General features: G+C 38.9%; 1 protein-coding gene across 5 annotated transcripts in view; it reads right to left on the bottom strand.

The window, feature by feature from the left end:
- ASB15 (ankyrin repeat and SOCS box containing 15) overlaps positions 1-20,756 on the bottom strand; it is a 520,090-nt gene that overhangs the window by 40,187 nt on the left and 459,147 nt on the right. For all 5 annotated transcript variants that reach the window (XM_044088770.1, XM_044088771.1, XM_044088774.1 and 2 more), the window contains one exon: positions 14,848-15,001. In XM_044088770.1, coding sequence (XP_043944705.1) covers positions 14,848-15,001 — 154 coding nt within the window. The remainder of the gene's footprint in view (positions 1-14,847; positions 15,002-20,756) is intronic.

The following is a 20,756-nucleotide window of genomic DNA, read 5'->3' as shown; positions in this document are numbered from 1 at the left end:
AGTTTGTGTTGCAATGTTATTATAAAGTTACATGTTGCCCCTAGCTGTCAAACTGTCGCAGACTATCTGGACAGGCCCATATATGACAGTCAGACACAGGCCCACACATGGGGACAGGGTGTTAATATTGCTCTGCCAAACAGACAGGAGACCAGTTTGGTATTAGCTTGCTTTTTATTATGGGTATGACATCTGCTTCTCCACTGTCTGCCATTATGTTTTCACATCAACCTTTATTGTTTTGCAAATAGTTTGGCAGGCAAATGCAATGTTATGACAAGCAGAACAGCTGTACGAGGCATACTTTTGGTTCTTCTGTGACACCCTGTTATTCCAGGGGTATGGATGGTGTCCAATGACTTGTTGTCAGCACTGACACAGTAAGGTGGCAGCCATTTATAACCTGGCAGTACACTGACTTTCAAGAACCTGCTGTCCTACTAGGCACTGTGTAGGTTACTCCGAGCTGTGTACTGTCTATATGTGTTGCCCCCGTGCCTGAATTGTCCAGCTTTCCTGCAGTAACGGATTTGGCTTCTGGACAGTGTGTACAACTCCTACAGTAGGTGTAGTTGACATGCAAAATACTTTGCACAGAAAGTCTTGAAACATGGACCCTGTCAACCACAGTACTGTACTTAGACCACTAAGCCACAACAGCCAACAGTAAGTGCTGCCTACTTCCTGACAGTATTAACCACGCATATACATAGCTCATTGACCCCTGCATATTGTGGACATGCAACAAGTTATCAAGTTGATTTGGACAGCCTTGGGAATGTGTGCTCTGCTGCTATTACCCTACAATTATAAATGTTACTGCATTTCTATGGGAACCCAGGTGTGTTGGGGGGAGGGGCATACCTCTCAACTGTACACATTTGCACAGACTGTCCAGATGTTTGCTTTATGTTTTGGTTCCATTTAGCATAGTATTGTGCTTCTCTTGGAGAATACTGACATATCACTAAAGACTGAAAGTTAGAAAGTAATGACAGACATTTGAGTTTCAGACTTCTTACCCTTCAGAGACTTAATGCAACTGCAAGACCTGCTATGATATCATTGTGTGAGTTTGTAAGAGAAATACTTCATTATTGTCCCTATTTGAGGGCCTTTGCCACACATTTCTTTATGCCATTGTACAGCTGACTTGCCGGGAGAGGTTAATAGGTGCGCATGGGACTCAGACATTGACATCCATGCATGTGACCTATGACCCCACAGTTTGTTAGTCCCACATATATACTGCAGTGAGTTTTGTCACCTAGGGGACTACTGCATATTCTGGGTAAGCCAGTATTTGGCAGACATTTTCTCTTGTCCACATAGCTGTCAGTTGTCTGCTGCTATCCCGGTAGGCCACCCCATTCTCTTGCATACATGCAGTGATACCATAGATATGCTACCACAACATACTACTCCATTCATTTGTTGTTAAGAAGAGTAAATTACCTTGTGCCTGTGGCAGTTGTGAGAACAGTGTGATTGCAGATGCAGCCTGTGTGATTGGCTGACTATGATACATTCCACCTGCCAGCTACATTACTGAGGGGTTTGAATGAGCTAGTATGAGTACCAGTGGGATATTGTTCAGGGCTGACTGTCGGATGCACACAGTACACAGCCTATACATGGTAAGGTACAGGTAGTGTGATGTATGTGGCATCCTTTTTACTGTGTGTGAGAATCAGAGAGAGGTGTTAGTCCCTGAGTCCCTAGGCTGTCAGTGTATGTGCTATGCGTTGCCTCTTTGCCAAGGCCAGGGTGTACTGGGCATGCATACGTCTGCCTACAGGGACAGGGTCAGGGTGTTCCTCCTCCGAGTCCCCCTGTGCCTGTGAGGACCTTGGCATTGGTGGGGGCTATGTCCCCCTTCCCTGTGATGTTCCAGCTACAGCTGTTTCTGCAGGATAATATTATGTAGCATGGCAGATACTATGAACACATGTGCAAATGTGGCTGGAGAGTACTGCAGGGCTCCACCAGATATTTCAAGACAGCAGAACAGTAACTTGAGCAGCCCAAATACATGCTGTATGATGTTCCTAGTTTGTGGGTGTGCCTCATTTTAGCATTCTTCAGTGTGTGTGTGTCTGTGCATTTCTGATGGGTGTCATCATCCACGGTTCCAGTGCATAGCCAGCATCCCCCACTAGACCATATGGGATATCCCCCCTGGCACATGCCTGGTATAGCTGTGATGCATGCCAGATGTGGGAGTCATGACAACTGCCAGGGCTGCCAGCACTCATGATGATAATGCCCTGGGCATTGCACATGACCTGGCAGTTGATGGAGTGATAGCCCTTGCGGTTGACGTAGATTCTACCCTCCTCACCGGGTGGTGCTTTGATGTGCACATGAGTGCAATTTATGGCACCCCAGTACCTCTGGGTAGTGTGCTACATGGTGGAAGAGATGGATATTGGTGGTCCTCTCCTCAGGGGTGCTGGGGAAATAAATGTGTTCACTGGCATGTCTTAGCATGACATCCAGGAAGTGGTGGAGTACCCTGGATGTGTATGCCTGTGAGTCCCCCATGATGTCCCCAGTAGGTCTTTGGAAAGTTCCTGTAACTAGTATTCTTAAGGCTACACACATACCTTTGTTTCCACTGGGATGGGTTCCCCTTTGTTGGCTCTGGGTCTGAGGTGAGGGAGGCAGAGCTCAGTGAATTGCTGTGGTATGTCCCTGTCTTCCCTGTAGCACTCTACTATCTCCAGCTCATGTAGCCCCTGAAAGGTTACTCTGGCTCTGAACACTCTTCTCCTCCTCAGTCTGGGCCAGTTGTCAGCATCATCCTCATCACCACCCTCAGTCTGTAACATGTAGAAATGTAGCAAAGCAGCAGCAGCCCCTATCATTTTGTCAGTTAAAATTCCCAAGTGTGTATTCCAATGGTGCACATTATGTGGGAAAAATCAGATTGAAGAGTGTTTGCATATTTTATACTGGTGTGCTGCAGATGCAGCCTGTGTGATCTGCTGACTATGATACATTCCACCTGCCAGCTACATTACTGAGGGGTTTGAATGAGCCAGTGTGAATATCAGTGGGATTATTAGTCATTTATAGCCGATTGCCTGTTGCAGAGGTGTTTCTGTTTATTTATTTATTTTCTATTTCCTGTAGTTTTACGCCCTGTGGCATGCCGCTCAAACCTGCTACTCGAGTGTAAACACTTCTAAGCAGATCGACCCTCCCCTGTACACAAGTACGCTTAGCTTTTCTTCAACCAGCAAAGCATAGCTAAGCAGCCTCAGACACACACCCCTGCTTAGCTGTGCTTAGCTGAGTGCAAACAGAAACCACTGAGCTCCAATGTGCTTACACAAAGCATGAACACCCCCTTTTCATGTCAGCTGCCTCTTCTGCCTACACTAACATGTTATAGCCCTTACACGGTTAGGTACCTGTAGGTATTGGTGGCCCATTTTGCTATTCAATAAACTTAGCTCATTTACATACACCTAATTGCATATACCCTAGCTACTGCACTACACCAGAGCCTATGTCCCTAGCAACCACTGTTACCTACCATTGTTATGAGTCTACATGCTGGCCAGTATAATGGTAAATTTCATTTTACCTTTCATATTGCCTTTTTACTATTTTAATTTTCTTTTTTGCAAGTTTGCATGCTTGTGCACCGCTGCACTCTGCTTAAACATCCCATATGTGCTAAAAAAAAGTTTTATTTTGCACATTTTGCAACAGTTTTACATGCCAATGGCCATAGATTTGGCAATTGGCATGCCTAATGCACCTAATACATGCTTTACTTTTAGTTATCATGGCCCCGTTTTTTTTTTGTTTTGCAGTCCGGTACACGGTTGCTAACTGCATACATTTCTCCTGCAGACACAGCTCCTACACGGATGCCTGTCTTCTTCCTGGATCAGTAAACCACCTCATTTGCATGTTTTTCACCAGCAAATGAAGTGATTTACATCCCACGATCACGTCCATGTCAGCATAGTGCTGGGAGGCCTGTGTACGCCCCCAGCCTTGCTTCCTGGATCGCTCCGCCTTCAATCTCCATGTTCGAGCCACGCCTCTATGATTACATGGAGATTAGCACCGTGTAAGCATTATTGAATTACCCCTATAACATTTAAATAATGGAAAGACATCTTGCTTTTGTGCACAGTAGCATATCAGCAATTGGTGAGGAAGAGCCAACACCTTTGTAACAGTGAACAGTAAAGAACAGCCAAAAATCAACACTCCACCATCATCCCCCAAACACTGACTATATGGCTGCAGTAATATTTCTCACTCATCTTATGCAGGAAGGGTTCATAATCAAGCTGATACTGTAATTCTTATGCACAGGTACACAGTAAGTATGCATGCAATAAATACTACAGCCCGATTCTCAAAAGTGGTCATTATGGCAACTGATACGGTACAAGTACCTGAAGACGTGCATGCACCAAATGTGAACATTTCCCTATATTGGTGAGGAGCACTTTAAATGATAAGGCTCATGAAAACAAGATTGTTTTAGGTATGTAATATAAACTGGATGATGGAAAGAAAAACTTTGTTATGCTGACAACATGATCCAATCTGAAGGACATGGGAAAAAGCCCATATTGGCTGACACAAAGAACTTTCTCCTCTCAGTCATCAATTGGTCAGTATCTGTAGATGATGTCTTGGTTGCTATGAGATAAACATAACAGGCATGCTCACCTTCTACAACTATGTCAGTCGAAAATCAGGCTTCTTAGAACAACATTTTTGAAGAACTATTGTTGATTCCGATGGATATAGTGTTCATCTCCAACCAGCATATACTTACCCAAACTTCAAAATGTTAATGACAGCTCTGGAAGACTGCATTTTCCAGATACTCTACTGAAAAGTTGTTTGTTCTATTCACAGGAAAGGAACTCTTTCTCTTTAAATTGTTCTTTATTTTTTCTCATTAATTCTTTTGTTATTTTAATGAATGAATGAAATGATTGGACACTGAACTATAAAATATTTATAAATAACTTTTAAATTTTGGCTATTTATATACTCTCCTAAAGGCATTATTTATTTATTATTTGTTGACTGGGTAAGTCTGACTAGGAACAGAGCCTATTTTCAGTTCAGGCCTGGAGAGAAACACTCCAGACGCATGTCTTTGGAATGTGAGAGGAAATCAGAGTACGCAGAGGAAACCCACTCGAACACAGGGAGGACATGCAGACTCCACACAGAAGCCACCCCAGCCAAGAATCGAACTCGAGAACCTCTTGCTGTGAGGTGACACTTTAACTGCTGCACCACTGTGCCACCCAACGAAATGGGACACAAAAGAAAGAAATTAAAGTTTTGGAGTATGTGTTTGCTTTTTCTTGTGACTGTAAGCTGAATTTGCAAATATTCTTCACAAATGATTAGGATCCATGTCATATCACCATAAGTCATTTAACTGAAAGACAAAGAAGCTGTAACAACCATGAATGTTGTGTTGGATGCTTGCATCGACTTTCCCAAGCCATGCATGACATCACTGAAAGCACACAGCAACCGAATATTTACATTTAGTTATTGTACTCACAAGATACTTGTTGGTCAACCCTCTGGGGTAATATGATGTTGCTCCTACCTGACCTGCTGTCACAAACTACTGCTTGTGCAAATCCTTCCAGTTTAGGAAGACACTATATGGAAAATTTTACCTGTTGTAAAATACAAGATTTCATAATTGTCATTTTTGTCTACCTATACTTTCTGTATATTGCTGCTTGACAGAATAAGCTTCTGGCACCATGGGAGGTTCTTTTTACTGTTGTGAGAAAAGTAAGTATTGTAAATTGGGTCTATATTACTTTGTTGAAGATTCATTACCACAATCCTTCATTCTTCAAAACAAATACAGCAAATGTTCACTTCAGTGAATGTTCATTGCAATGAATGACTTGCCCAGGGAAAGCAACATGTTGCCCAGCATTCTGAACGTCACACAAAGCACAGAATTTCAAACCCACCCAGCTGTGAGGGGATGCACCCTCTCACCCCCCAACTATATATACCAACTCCCAGATCATACTACAGTGGGGAAAAGTGCAAATTTCCAATGATGGCCAACTTATTCCTTTCCCAGGATAAGTCGTTCATTGACATGAATGTTTGCAACTTCCAGTGATGGCCAACTTATTTCTTTCCCAGGAAATGGGTGGGTTTGAAATTCTGTGCTTTGTGTGACATTCAGAATGCTGGGCAACATGTTGCTTTCCTGGCCTGGCGGTGGTGCAGGTTAATGCTGCCAGCCTCACAGCAAGAGGTTCTCTCTGGGTTCCTCGGCTGGGGTGGTGCCTTCTGTGTGGCTGTTATGTGCATGTTCCTGTGTTTCCTGTGGGCGTCCTCCTCCGTTCCCTCCTCCTCCCTCATTCTCTAAACATGCTTCATGAGCAAACAGGCTTCGGGGAAGACGAACCTAGTCGGAACCTAGTCGGTTTAAGGAATGTAAAAATAAAAAATAAAAATAAAAATAAATAAAATAAATCGTTCATTGAAGTGAATGTTTGCTGTATTTGGTTTGATGAACAAAGTTTTTCAGTAATGAACCTTCAACAAAGTGATAGAGGCACTTGTAAATTATGTGGTGGAGTTGCCAGGCCTGAGAGTGAAACACAAAATATTCTGTGTCAATATGGTAAAGTCCTACTGTGATAAAGAGATGCTAATACTTAGTATTTGTAGTAGATTACAACAGGAATCAGAGGGAAGCATCATGGTAGAATGTCTCCTCATCGAGACTTGAACAGTCACCCCAATGGATGAGTTAGTACTAGACGAGCAGTTACTCCTTATACACTCTCAGGAAATCTGTAAGAGTTTGGGGACACATTCACTGCTAACCTAGGGTATACGTAACTACTAGAGTACCAAGTGGACACAGGAACCCAACTGCCAATCATGCAGTTTCCTTACAGGGAATTTGAGCAAGTTAAGGAAACCATGTGGGAGGACTGTTTGATGTTGAATCCAGGAACCCAGTAATCCCAAGCCTCACCAGTGGTGCTGGTGCTAAAGAAATGACAGGAGCATTAGTTTCCATGCAACTATAGAAGGTTAAATAGCCAGTCATAAACAGATATGTACCTCATACTCAGAACAGATGACACTTTAAAGCAGCTGGGTGTGACTAAGCTTCTGACCACTACTGACCTGAGTAAGGGTTACTGACAGGCAACCTTGACCCCTGCAGCAAGGAAGATGTTAATATTTGTTAGGCCTTTGATTGCATATATTGACCAAAATGCTCTTTGGGATGAGGAATACCCTGACAACTTTCTAGAGGCTGGTAGATCACAGCCTTGAAGGAAATGGAGATTATGCTCTAGCTTGTATAGATAAATAGATAATATTGAACAGATTAATAAGGGCCAAGCTGCCTGTCAAGGAACACAAATCACAGGGAGAAATGGCAGAAATAAATTATCTTGGCCTTTGGGTGGGGAGTGGAAAACTTCAACCAGAACCTGCTAAAGTAGAGGTTATCCACGCATGGACTAACCCTGTTGCCAGAAAAGCAGATAAGAGTGTTTCTTCAGATTTTGGGATACTTTAGAAAGTTTATTCTGCATTACAGTATCATATGCACTCCTCTGTTGGACCCCCCCAAACAAAGTATACAAGATAAGGTTATCTGGTCATTAGCTTCTGAGCAGACTTGAGTTGTCCTCCTGTACTAGTGACTTCTGATAATAATAGTTTATTGTGCAGGTAAATCTTCATTCATGCACTGGTTGTTGCAGCCAGGCAGATCTTTTAAAGAAAGAGCATCTGGCAGTTATTTAAGAGATACTTCATTCATATTTGGATTGTTAGTGAAAGTATGTTTGGATATTCTGGAGAACAACAACTGATTGTATACCTTAGCCATAGCCGTTAGCCAAGGGAACAGTCATATACAGCTCTGCAGTATGAATGTTTGAGAATAGAATGGTGTCTCCAAAAACATCAACCCTACAATGTATGGCAGAAAATTCACTGTAGTTACAGGTCATAATATCTTAAATTTGTTACACAAGGACAGCTGGAACATGGTAAACTCCTTAGATGGTGTTTGGGATTACAGTTTAGAATATAACAATCCAGAACCAGAGTGGTGACACTAATGCATACATTTTCGGTTTGACAATACAAGGCAATGGGCACTGTGAGTTAAAATGCACTAAATCATAGTTCATTTATGAGTGCTTCTCAGGTAAGGTCACTCAAGGTCTACAAAGTGGGGTTGTGAATATAAAGGAATGAAACTGTACTAAAACAAATGCAATTGTTTTAAATGTGGCAGGGTGACTGAAATTGTTCAACTGTCTTTCAGTAAATGATGCAGAAAGCTGTATGTAAACAAAACTATGGTTGCTGTTTCCAGTAAATCTTGTGGGATGTAAATTGTGAATTGTACAGAATATACAATTGCTTTAAGCAAAATACAGCAAAACTGTTAAAGAGTGAACCTGTTTTTTTTTCAAATTGGTCTTCCCCCAAAGGTATATGACTGTTGAAGCATGAAAGATTGCATTCAAACTAGAAACCAAATCAGAAATATATACTACAGTAATCTTACCCAGGCAGAGAGAGAGAGAGAGAGATGTTTTAGTTACTGGTGGTGACAGGGTTAGATGAGCTGTTTGCTAAAAATGATTCTTTATGCCATCTCTCTGTTTAATCCCATTTACTCTGTGTTTCGTTTTGGAAGTGTAAACCTTTTAGTATATTTAAAATTCATTGAGTGCACTGCTTAATTTATATCAAATAAATAATTGTATTACTTAATTTTAAATTATTGTGGCTGGTGGCTATTTTGTTAGCTTAAGGTTATATGTATTGAAATGAGGGAATTTCATCTGTTTGCTTCCATCTTTTAAAGAGTTACTGCACAATCTATTCTTACTTTACAAATATTTAATGTCTGGTTTACTTTATGGATACACTGTGTTTTTGTTTTTCCAGAATGGTATGGCTGGTGATAGCACTGCTATAAAGAGAGAAAAAGAAATGCTGTTGCTATTGAAATATCACTAGCCCACCTAGAAAATATATGTGTGTACTTCGTGCAGAATAATCTGACAGGTTTCAATTACTGTTGGTAAAAGCAAAGCAAATATACGGAGATAAGTAAGAAGCAGTACTTTACCAAACCAGAATTACTTGTGGAGGAAATAAGGCAGTCCAGTTATTCTTCAATAGTTTTAATATTCAGAAAAAGCACAGCAACACGTCAACCAAGAACACTCAATTCGACACAAAATCCACGCCAATACTCTCCACTGTTTTCGTTTTCTACTTCCTCGGATGTAACAGAATACATACTGAGTTTCTAAACACCTTAAATACCCACAAAGTGTATTCATTAACTAATTAAACCCTTAATCTAAAAACTGAGCGTTTGTGAACATTTGTAACCAGAAAGAAGAAAAGAAAGAGAATCTAGTCTACAACTACTTTCTTTCAGTCATTTGTTATATACAAACAATTTGATACTTATGTTTATGTTAAAATCCTATTTGTTTAAGCACATTTAAAACATTTAAACATAAAATCCATAAAACAAATGTTCACAAACGCTCAGTTTTTAGATTAAGGGTTTAATTAGTTAATTGATGTATTAATTAGTTAATGAATACACTCTTTGTGGGTATTTAAGGTGTTTAGAAACCTCAGTATGTATTCTGTTACATCCAAGGAAGTAGCCAAAACGAAAACGCAGTGGAGAGTATTGGCGTTAATGTGGATTTTGTGTTGTGGAATTGAGTGTTCTTGGTTGACGTGTTGCTGTGCTTTTTCTGAATATTAAAACTATTGAAGAATAACTGGACTGCCTTATTTCCTCCACAAGTAATTCTGGTTTGGTAAGGTACTGTTGGTAAAACCATATTGCAAGACAATGGGATCAGTATGAGATGGGTGAAATCCTTGGGAGCCACAGATTATAAGTCTGATCTGCAGCTGTACAGTGCAAAGTGTATTTGTATTTGTCAGGTGTTGGCTATTAAGCAATGCAACAGTGTATATTTACCACATGCTCTTAAAGCCATTTGCACTTCCTGTGTTATTCAACTGTTGGTGGTATGGATCATAAGACCATGGTCCCTGACCATTGCACATTAATTGATGAAGTAGGTATGATTAGATACCCATTTCTTAAGTCTCTAGACAGGAAAATTACATGTGCAGTACATAACCCTCCCCCCACAAAAAATGCAAATGATGCATGGAATTACAACTAACTTGTTTTTTTTTAACAGACAGGCTATTTACAACCATCATTTGAGAGTCTCAGAAAGGGTGTTTGAGAAGAATTTATACTGTAGGACATGATGCAACATGGCTTTGTGCAGAAGACCACCAAATAAATCAGACTAGTTGAATTACCAGGACAATTAATAAGAACTAAGGGACTGCAGCTATGGTCAGGACATCAGCAATAGCTTTATATTCTACAGATTTATTTAATCTAAATAAAGGTCACTTTGATGAAGCCTAACTTATAAACACTGCAAAAGTAAACTATTCTAAATGGCTTTCACAAACTGTGAAATGACACATACATTCAAATGCATAATAACAGTATCTTGCACAAATAGTGTACAAAAAAATTCAAATAAATCAAAAGAAAGTACATTTTTGCAAGGGGGCAATCCCTAACTCCACACTTATGTAAATGTGTGAAACTCAGTAACTCTATGAACTATGCTATTTTATAATAATATGGATCATTCTTAAAAAAAAAAACAGGCAATACCACACTCTTTATAGAAATACTTCAACAAAACTTGACTTTGCCTTCACTACATTATTTTCATTGTTTTTTTGCAGAATGGGCACTGATATAATTATTTGCTTTCATACTACAACCCACACAGATAGAGGACAGGAAAGCAGAGGACATTAAACTTGGGCTTGGGATGCTGAAAACTTTAGAAGTTGATTCTGGGGTTGAAAATTAAAGGCAATACCTATTTTGTGCATACATTTCTAGAAGCCATTGGTCCCATAGCGTGATGTTTGATCCTGTATTCAACTAATTCATACAGTTACTCTTGCAGTGTTTAGAAGTTAAGAGGTCATTGTTTATTAGAACTATAAAACTGTGTTGTATGATGGTAAACATCAGGGGAATATACATTTAAGAATTGCACTAAGCTTCAAAAGTCAAATTATGCAACACATATCCAAGGAGATGTTAATATTCTTATAAATAATGTTAGCTATTTTCAAAAACATCCTATGGACAAGCATGGGTGAGCAAGATAATTGGGCAATATTACCACTTTAAGAACATTAAATATTTGTATGCATAGCAGCTTTAGTTTGTCTTTTTGTCTCAAGATTAGTTCAAGTATCCAGTGCTTATTCTTTGAAACACGTACAGATTATACTGATTAAACAGATGGAATTCAGTACTAAAAATGTGAAGTCTGCAACTTACAAGTATGCAACACAACATACACTGTTAGAATGATGTGCAGGTATCAGATCTCAAGTAGAAATCAACCAAAGAGAGGTTATCAGATGTGACCAAAATCACAAGGTACACTGCAGGAAAACTGCAAAAAGAGAAAATGGACACTAGTATAACAGGATGGAGAGGAAGGACAGTTTGTACCGCTGCTTTACATGTCTGCAGTGATTCAGCATTTAATGTCAAGAGTATCAGAACTGTTATCATAAGGAAGACATATTCATACCAGTTAGTCAAACAAAGGGCAAATAAGAAAGCTTATTGTCTAAAAACAATGCTAAATGGAGAAAGTGCCAGGGGATAACTGTGTGAGAAAGCTGATACAAGGGATAAAATAGAGGCTTTGGGGTCCTGTAAAGGTATGAACTGTGAAAACACTGTAGACTCTTATTCTTAAGAGCGGCCGTACTTCTGTGAAGTACCAAATGGGCCCTTCACATGGAAGAATATGATTTCAGTTTTCACAGAGTGAAAGATGGATACCGCATGCTTCCAAAAGAAGCGGCCTTCTGTAAAATAATTAACTCAGTGGAACACCAGCTACATTTTTTGCTTGTCTTTTCCATGGTTTGAGATTCAACTCTGGTATTTCAATGCCATTTGGACTGAGTTTACATGTCCCCCTATGTTTGTATGAGTTTTCTGCTAGCAGTCTGGTTTTGTATCAGTTCCTAAAAACATAGCACTCAGGACAAGAAGTTACACAAAAAGCTCCAGATGTTTAGGCTGTGGAGCTTTTTTTCCTGAGATTTCTGTATAAAGGACCATTTAGAGATATGTGATTAATGTGTTTAACAAATCTGTCACAAAACTTATGAATGCATCTTCAATATTCTGCACAACCGAATGTATGTATTAAAATTCATTATGTTTTTGACTTGTTGCTAATATGGCAGATAAATGTACTTTATGTGTTGAATTCATGCTAACAATCTATCAAGAAGCTTAATAATATGTTTTTTTCCTGCTAATATCGCCGACAAATGTACTTTACGTGTTGAATACATGTTCACAATCTATCAAAAAGCTTATTAATATGAGTTTGATGTTTTTTCCTTCTAATATGGCATATAAATGTACTTTATGTGTTGAATACATGTTAACAATCTATCAAGAAGCTTAATATGTTTTTGATGTTTTTTCCTGCATACAACTTTCTGGGGCTATAACCCCTCTGATCCCTGCTCATTGGGTCCAACCCTGTCAACAAGCAAGCAAACAAAACAAAAACATAAGCACACATATGCACTCACACAAAAATAAATAAATAACTAAATAAATAAAACTTTTTTCATGTTATTTATCTAGATCTTAGAACCTAAACAGTCCACATTAAAATATTAATTGTCATGTTATGAGCAAACAGTAATCAATACTTCTGAATTAATCCCAATATTTACAAGTAAGGCATAACTAAACAACAGAAAAACCAACACAACTCAGAGACACAGAAGGCTAAATAATGGACATGTAGTATTAATGAAAACCCATGCCACTAGACAACATTAAAGACAAACAAATATCTAGAGAACTGGATAGAAAAGAGAAATCAAGGCACGTCAGGAGGGATGATTATGAGCAGACAGAGATGGTAGATGGAGATTATCTGAACAAAGAACCAAGCAAGACCAGCTCGATATCAGGAACCACAAATTTCACCAAGCACAGAAACGCTGATGACAGTTTACCTAGGTATCGTCTTTAATGAAGAGATTTCTGTATGAATAACGTTAATAGGAATCTGCATGTGTCTGAACAACGTTAATAGGAATCTGCATGTGTATGAATAACGTTAATAGGAATCTGCATGTGTATGAATAACATTAATAGGAATCTACATGTGTATGAATAACGTTAATAAAAATCTGCATGTGTATGAATAACGTTAATAGGAATCTGCATGTGTCTGAATAATGTTAATAGGAATCTGCATGTGTATGAATAACGTTAATAAAAATCTGCATGTGTATGAATAACGTTAATAGGAATCTGCATGTGTCTGAATAATGTTAATAGGAATCTGCATGTGTATGAATAATGTTAATAGGAATCTGCATGTGTCTGATTAACGTTAATAGGAATCTGCATGTGTATGAATAACGTTAATAGGAATCTGCATGTGTATGAATAACATTAATAGGAATCTGCATGTGTATGAATAATGTTAACAGCAATCTGCATGTGTATGAATAACGTTCATAGGAATCTGCATGTGTATAAATAATGTTAATAGCAATCTGCATGTGTATGAATAACGTTAATAGGAATCTGCATGTGTATGAATAACGTTCATAGGAATCTGCATGTGTATGAATAACGTTAATAAAATCTGCATGTGTATGAATAACGTTAATAGGAATCTGCATGTGTCTGAATAATGTTAATAGGAATCTGCATGTGTATGAATAATGTTAATAGCAATCTGCATGTGTATGAATAACGTTAATAGGAATCTGCATGTGTATGAATAATGTTAACAGCAATCTGCATGTGTATGAATAATGTTAATAGCAATCTGCATGTGTATGAATAACGTTAATAGGAATCTGTATATGTATGAATAATGTCAGTAGGAATCTGCATGTGTATGAATAATGTTAATAGCAATCTGCATGTGTATGAATAACGTTAATAGGAATCTGCATGTGCCTGAATAACATTAATAGCAATCTGCATGTGTATGAATAATGTTAATAGCAATCTGCATGTGTATGAATAATGTTAATAAGAATCTGCATGTGTATGAATAATGTTAATAGGAATCTGCATGTGTCTGAATAATGTTAATAGCAATCTGCATGTGTATGAATAATGTTAATAAGAATCTGCATGTGTATGAATAACGTTAATAGGAATCTGCATGTGTATGAATAACGTTAATAGGAATCTGCATGTGTATGAATAATGTTAATAGGAATCTGCATGTGTATGAATAACGTTAATAGGAATCTGCATGTGTATGAATAATGTCAGTAGGAATCTGCATGTGTATGAATAACGTTCATAGGAATCTGCATGTGTATGAATAATGTTAATAGCAATCTGCATGTGTATGAATAACATTAATAGGAATCTGCATGTGCCTGAATAATGTTAATAGGAATCTGCATGTGTATGAATAACATTAATAGCAATCTGCATGTGTATGAATAATGTTAATAGCAATCTGCATGTGTATGAATAATGTTAATAGGAATCTGCATGTGTATGAATAATGTTTATAGGAATCTGCATGTACAAACGGTATGAGGACTGCACAACTAGCATGGAAGCTTTATTTGGTGGTATATTCATATTTACACATAAAGGTTTTAAAAAAAGAGATACAATTACTAAATGTATAAATGTACAAAATTATGAATCCTTACCTAATATGGCTTTTATTTCTGTCCATTCCTTCTGTGTTTCGAGGATATGCTGTAACTTGACACATAATGGAACAAAATCTACATAGTCTAATAAGACACAGACCACGTGTCCAGCCAAATGTCTCATCCAGGATACTGCTATAAAATCACAGAACTGAAAAAAAGTAACATTAATATTATTCAGTAAATGCTTCTACATCATAACAACATCTGAAACTTCTCTCATTGGTAAAATTAAATGTTTACAATTTTTCTAGCCATATTACACTGCTCAGTGAAACAGTCTACAATGAACTATACAAGTTAAGTAAAGAGATAAATAGTTACAGGGCTACAGACCTTTAGGTTTAGTTTCAATGTTCAATAACAAACTGGAATTAAAAAAGTATCTACTGTGAAAAAAAGCATCACTTACGTTCCCTGTATCAGTGGCTCAATGGGTGACATATTACTGTATAGCACTGGTTATTCATATTTGTTATAAATATATTCAGAATCGTTCTTTCAAGCATTAATCATCAGAGTCAACAGCATCATAAGTTGTTAATATAATATAATATAATATAATGTAATATAATATAATATATACATTTGTATGCATTTCTTTATATATATGTCTATGTGTATGTATTTATGTGTGTGTGTATATGCAGACATATCCCTTTAATTATTAGTTTTGTCGTTTTGTCGAATAAGCCCCAAGTTAGTTTTAAAACGTTTGTCCAACAAAACTGTATGGGCAAGATTTAGAAAATTTTGCTGCATTGCACTAGGCAAATTTATCTGTTGAGCAGCAATGTGCAAGGTAAGTGCAATTCAGAAAACCTAGCTATATAATGTGGTTAACCCAAATAGCATGGTCAGTCATGCTATATGCTAATGACCATATAATTAGGCACTATGTATGATAATGATGCAAGTTGCCTTAGGAATTTAGAAGCTTAAATGCTGTGCAGCAGTGTTGTGCCTTATTTACATTTGAACTCAGTTGTATGCTCATGTTCAGAAGGAGTAGACTGCAAAATAATGTCAGGCATTGCCATGACCATAGTAAATGTGCTCCTGTAGGAAACTATCATTGCATCTGCAATGGCCAACAGTGAGTGACTTTGCCTCCAAAGCTTTTGGGTCATACAACTGCACTTACCATTTCATGCACTCCATAACACCACATAGTGGACTGGTACCATGTTAATAGGGACACCATCCAAGAAATTGTAGAAGTGTGTTGGTCACATCCGCAGCCCTATGGTAGTTATGGAGTTTCTGTCCCAGTGGATACTAAGGTATGTATGATCATACCTATATTAGTTACAGGACCTTTCACTAACCTACTGGGTATACACTATGGTATTTTGGACATCTGCCGTGAGAAAACTCCATGAGTTTCTCAATGCCATGCTTCAGCATGTGTGGGAGCATATGTCACTTCCATGCAACCTATAGAAGAGAGACAACTTCTTGAAGGAGTTCTATGATATAGCCTATTTACATGAAGTACTAGGGGCACAAACTGTACCCACATTACAATAAAGGCCCCACCTAGTGAACTACAAAGGAGGTATGTGAACTGCAAAGGGTATCACTCCATCAAACTGCCAGAACTACAATACGCATGTAGGTCACCCAAGCAGTTTTCATGACTCCCATGTATGGCATACATGTAATCTGTGCCAATAGTTTGTGAGGGGGTGACTTCCCATGGAGGTATCTTGTTGGCAATGGATGATATGCTCTGGACCCTTGGCTCATGACACCCATATGAAATACACAGTCAAACAGACTAGGGGTACAGCCATGCGTTATTATAAACCAGAAACATTACTGAAGATGTTTGGACAGCTGAAAGCAAGCTTTTCTGTATGGATTTATCTGTTAGTGCCTTGCTGTATGACCCTGTCATATGTGCCAAAATGCTGACTGTGTACACAGTGTTGCACAATATGATACGTAAAAAGCAGTCACAACAAGTTGGGCTCTTGCAAGGCCAGCAGTTCTCAGCACCACCAGCAGTGGTAACTGAGACAGACAAGGGGACAGAGGATCAGACATTAGGAGGGAATTATTATGCTAGATGGAGGCAGGCCCAGTATGCTGTGACACTAGCAAAGAGACAGTGCATTGGACATGGTTTCACAATGTAGCAAATTAGTTAAGCAGATACAGTACAGTAAATGTTATGTGTGCTAAACTACCAGGCTGTGCTTACCTATGCCTATGCTCAACACTTGTGCATCAGACATAGGCAAACCAAGTAACAATGTACAAAGAGCAGGGCACAGTGATTACCATTTTCACAGGTGGAAAATGATTTCAGGAGTGCATGTCTTTCACAGGAATGTGTGTGTGAGTGCTGATGCACATAAAAAAGTACTTTTATGGGAATTATTGGAACTGATATAGGGGGAATTAATGTCAAAGAAGTGCCAGGGTCAGTGGATGTGTGTGATGTGGTGGGGATTGTGGTGGTGTGAGTCTTTGCATGCTGGGACACAGCCTCAGCAGTTGGTACAGCTCTGCAGCTCTGACTACCGTATAGGTCCAAGGCATGCATTACAGAGGATCAAACAGTCTGTGTACGTCCATGAAAACTGGCTGTGCAGGAGTTGCATTGGCTGTACTATGACCCTGGCTTGATGCTTATGTGCTATGTGACCTTAATTGATGTCTGATAGGAGATGTCAGCATGATGATGACCATAACCAAGGAGACACCCTCTACTGGGAGTAGACACCTCCACAGTACATGTTGTTTTTCATAGCACTGTGGGAGTGGGAACTCACACATCTACTACCATGTTAGCTAATATCTGTGGAAGTAGCAGACAGCCGACTCTGCATACCATGGATTGGCTTAACTACCTCAGCCATGGTTGTGGTGGTACTAGCCTATGCCTTCATGATGACCCTGCACATACCATATGTAGCAGCCACTGACATACCAATTTCAAGAGGAAGGTGGTGATCATGTCTCTGGCAAGCACCATTAGCACCACCTCCATGTGGACCTCCTTGCCCAGTAGTGCTACGGGCAGATTAATTTATCTGTCTACTGTTTGTCAGCACACTTCACTGATTGATATCGTCCACATCGTAGTTCTATGGGCAGATTAATGTATCTGTCTGCTGTTTGTCAGCACACTTCACTGATTGATATCGTCCACATCGTAGTGCTACGGGCAGATTAATGTATCTGTCTGCTGTTTGTCAGCACACTTCACTGATTGATATCGTCCACATCGTAGTGCTACGGGCAGATTAATGTATCTGTCCGCTGTTTGTCAGCACACTTCATTGATTGATATCGTCCACATCGTAGTTCTACGGGCAGATTAATGTATCTGTCCGCTGTTTGTCAGCACACTTCACTGATTGATATCATCCACATCGTAGTTCTATGGGCAGATTAATGTATCTGTCCGCTATTTGTCAGCACACTTCACTGATTGATATCGTCCACATCACCCAGTCCTCTCAATGATTTTGTGTAGCATAGCTATCTGCTGGAATAGGGACTGTGTCCATAGTCTGTGTTGGGGATGTGGTTTTAACACTTCTTGGTCATACACAAACTCTGCACCCCCTGACTGTGTCCACTCATCCTCATCATCATTATCAGAGGCTACAGATCCCCCAACATCAGACAGGGCCAGGTGCACAGTGCCAGTGATGGATAAATAGTCAATCATGGATACACCCAAGCAAAAATATCCAAAGTATGACCCACCATCGCAACTACTCATGCAACCGATATGTTTACCACTATAAACATGAGAAAAACTAATACTCCTTTTAATACCTTGTGCAGATGGTAAATCCTGTTGAATCCATATGTCAGACAAATAGGTTCATAGGTTCTTGGGTAAGTAGTAGGCAACTGGCCTGCAGACCATTTCAAGCCTAGCCAAAAAAAAAAAAAAAACTATTCAAACTTTCTCTCTAGTGACAAGAAGGCAAGACAAGATTGACTGGAAGAGAATCTGAGGCTGCCCATTCAATTATTTAGGTTTACCTTGAAGGTGTCAAGGGTGCTGCTGTGCTTGACATGTAGAGGAAGTTTGTTCCGGAGGCGAGGGATATGTTGGAATATGAATCTATCATGCCGACGTGCCTTATTTATCTGCTGATGATAGTTTAGTTCCTTTAACTGAGTATTTGAAGTACCATTAGTTACGTGAAGGAACAGGAGATCAAACAGGGTTAGAGCTTTCATGGCACAAAAAGCTAGAAACAGATCTTCATGAAGGAGTAAAGAACTGTACAGAGAAAGGGCTGCCATTCTCGCCTGTTAATTACAATTTTTGAGGCCATTGATCTTTTTAGTTATAAATCTCTGAAATTTCTCAGTTTGTCTGATATGTTTTAATAAAAACATGCCAAAAGGTGCACAATTTTCAATAAATTGTTTGATAAGATATGAGTAAAGGGGGAATTAAGACTTCTTTGGATCTAGTGGAAATCGCCTTTGGTAATTAGATGGGCCAGATAAAAGGCTTTCTGAACTACCATGGAAACATGATGGTCAAATGATAAGGAATTATCAACAAGAGTTCCCAGATCCCTTACAACAGTGTCTGATTGGAGGAGTGCAACTCCCATGTCATAAGTGAAACTGTTTTGTTTACCAAAATGAACTATGCTAAATGTTTTTCATTTAATTTGAGACCATTGTCTTTGTACCAATTGCTATCATGATCTAAGCCATGTTGGAGGAATCATGAGTCATTTGAAGATCAAATAACACCACCTAATTTACAGTTATCTGCAAACTTATTCAATGATCTGCCAGAAGTGCTGACCTGAATATCTGCAAAATATATGCCCAAAACGGAGTCCTGTGGTACACGACTGGTAACTATTTTGCTTTCAGAAGTGGCACCTGCTACTCTAGCCACATGGGTTCTGTCAGATACCCTACCCATTGCACAATATAAGTTTTTATATTCAGATTTCCAAGTCTATTAATGATGCCTGCATGGAGAATAGTGTCAAAGGCCTTGGCCAGGTCTAAACATGCTGTATGCACTGCATAACCACTGTCCACTGCTTCAGTTACTTTTTCAGAGAAATTAATTAGGTTAAAGAGACAGGACCCTCCTTTGATAAGGCCAAATTAATGATGGTCCAAGGTTAAGAGATTTTCAATGTTCAGATTAATGAAGTCTGAGATAATGGACTCCATTGCTTTACATATGAGGCTGGTGAAACTAATGGATCTATGGTTACCAAGGTCCATGGTTGGGCCACCCTTGTGTAAGGAAATTACAATAGCTGTTTTCCAGGCTTCAGGAATGTAACTAGTAGAGAGGCTTCAATTAAAGAGGTTAAGGGATCAGAAAGGCCATATTAGGCACAATAATCAGGCCACCTGGTATGTTGTCAGGGACCATGGATGAAGTATTCTTAGTTTTTGAAAGGGCTGAGAGAACTTGTTATGTAGTAATTAAAGGAAGTAGTAGGAATTGTGAAACCCGTGGGATGGCTTTAAATGTGGGTAGAGTAAAATTTGCTCTAAATTTGTTAAAATATTGGTATTTCCTTTGGATCAGAGAGTGTGGTATCATTGAGGACTAGCTCAGAACTGTTAGGTTTATGTTCATCACTTCCTGACATAGTTAAAGAAAGATTTACAGCTAATTTTTGATTTTAGTGGCTATTTTAAATTCATAGTCAGCTTTGCGCTTCCTAATGATTCCCTTAATCTCTTTGTTAGTTTGCTTACGTGTGCTGTTAAGGTAGGTAGAATGAGACCGCTTACAAACATTAAGCAGTCCCTTCCTGTCGTTATATAATTTATTGATAAGGATTGTTTGTAAACCTCTCATTATATTTGTTGCAGATAAGAACTTTCTTATCAGTACAACTATTTAAATGGAAGTAGAAGTCAGAGGCGTGTGTTTTAACAAAAGG

Source organism: Protopterus annectens, chromosome 11.part0, assembly GCF_019279795.1.
Source record: "Protopterus annectens isolate FY-2018-M chromosome 11.part0, PAN1.0, whole genome shotgun sequence".
NCBI lineage: Eukaryota > Metazoa > Chordata > Ceratodontiformes > Protopteridae > Protopterus > Protopterus annectens.
The sequence above is the reverse complement of the archived record's forward strand: the minus strand, read 5'-3'. Positions and strand labels throughout refer to the sequence as shown.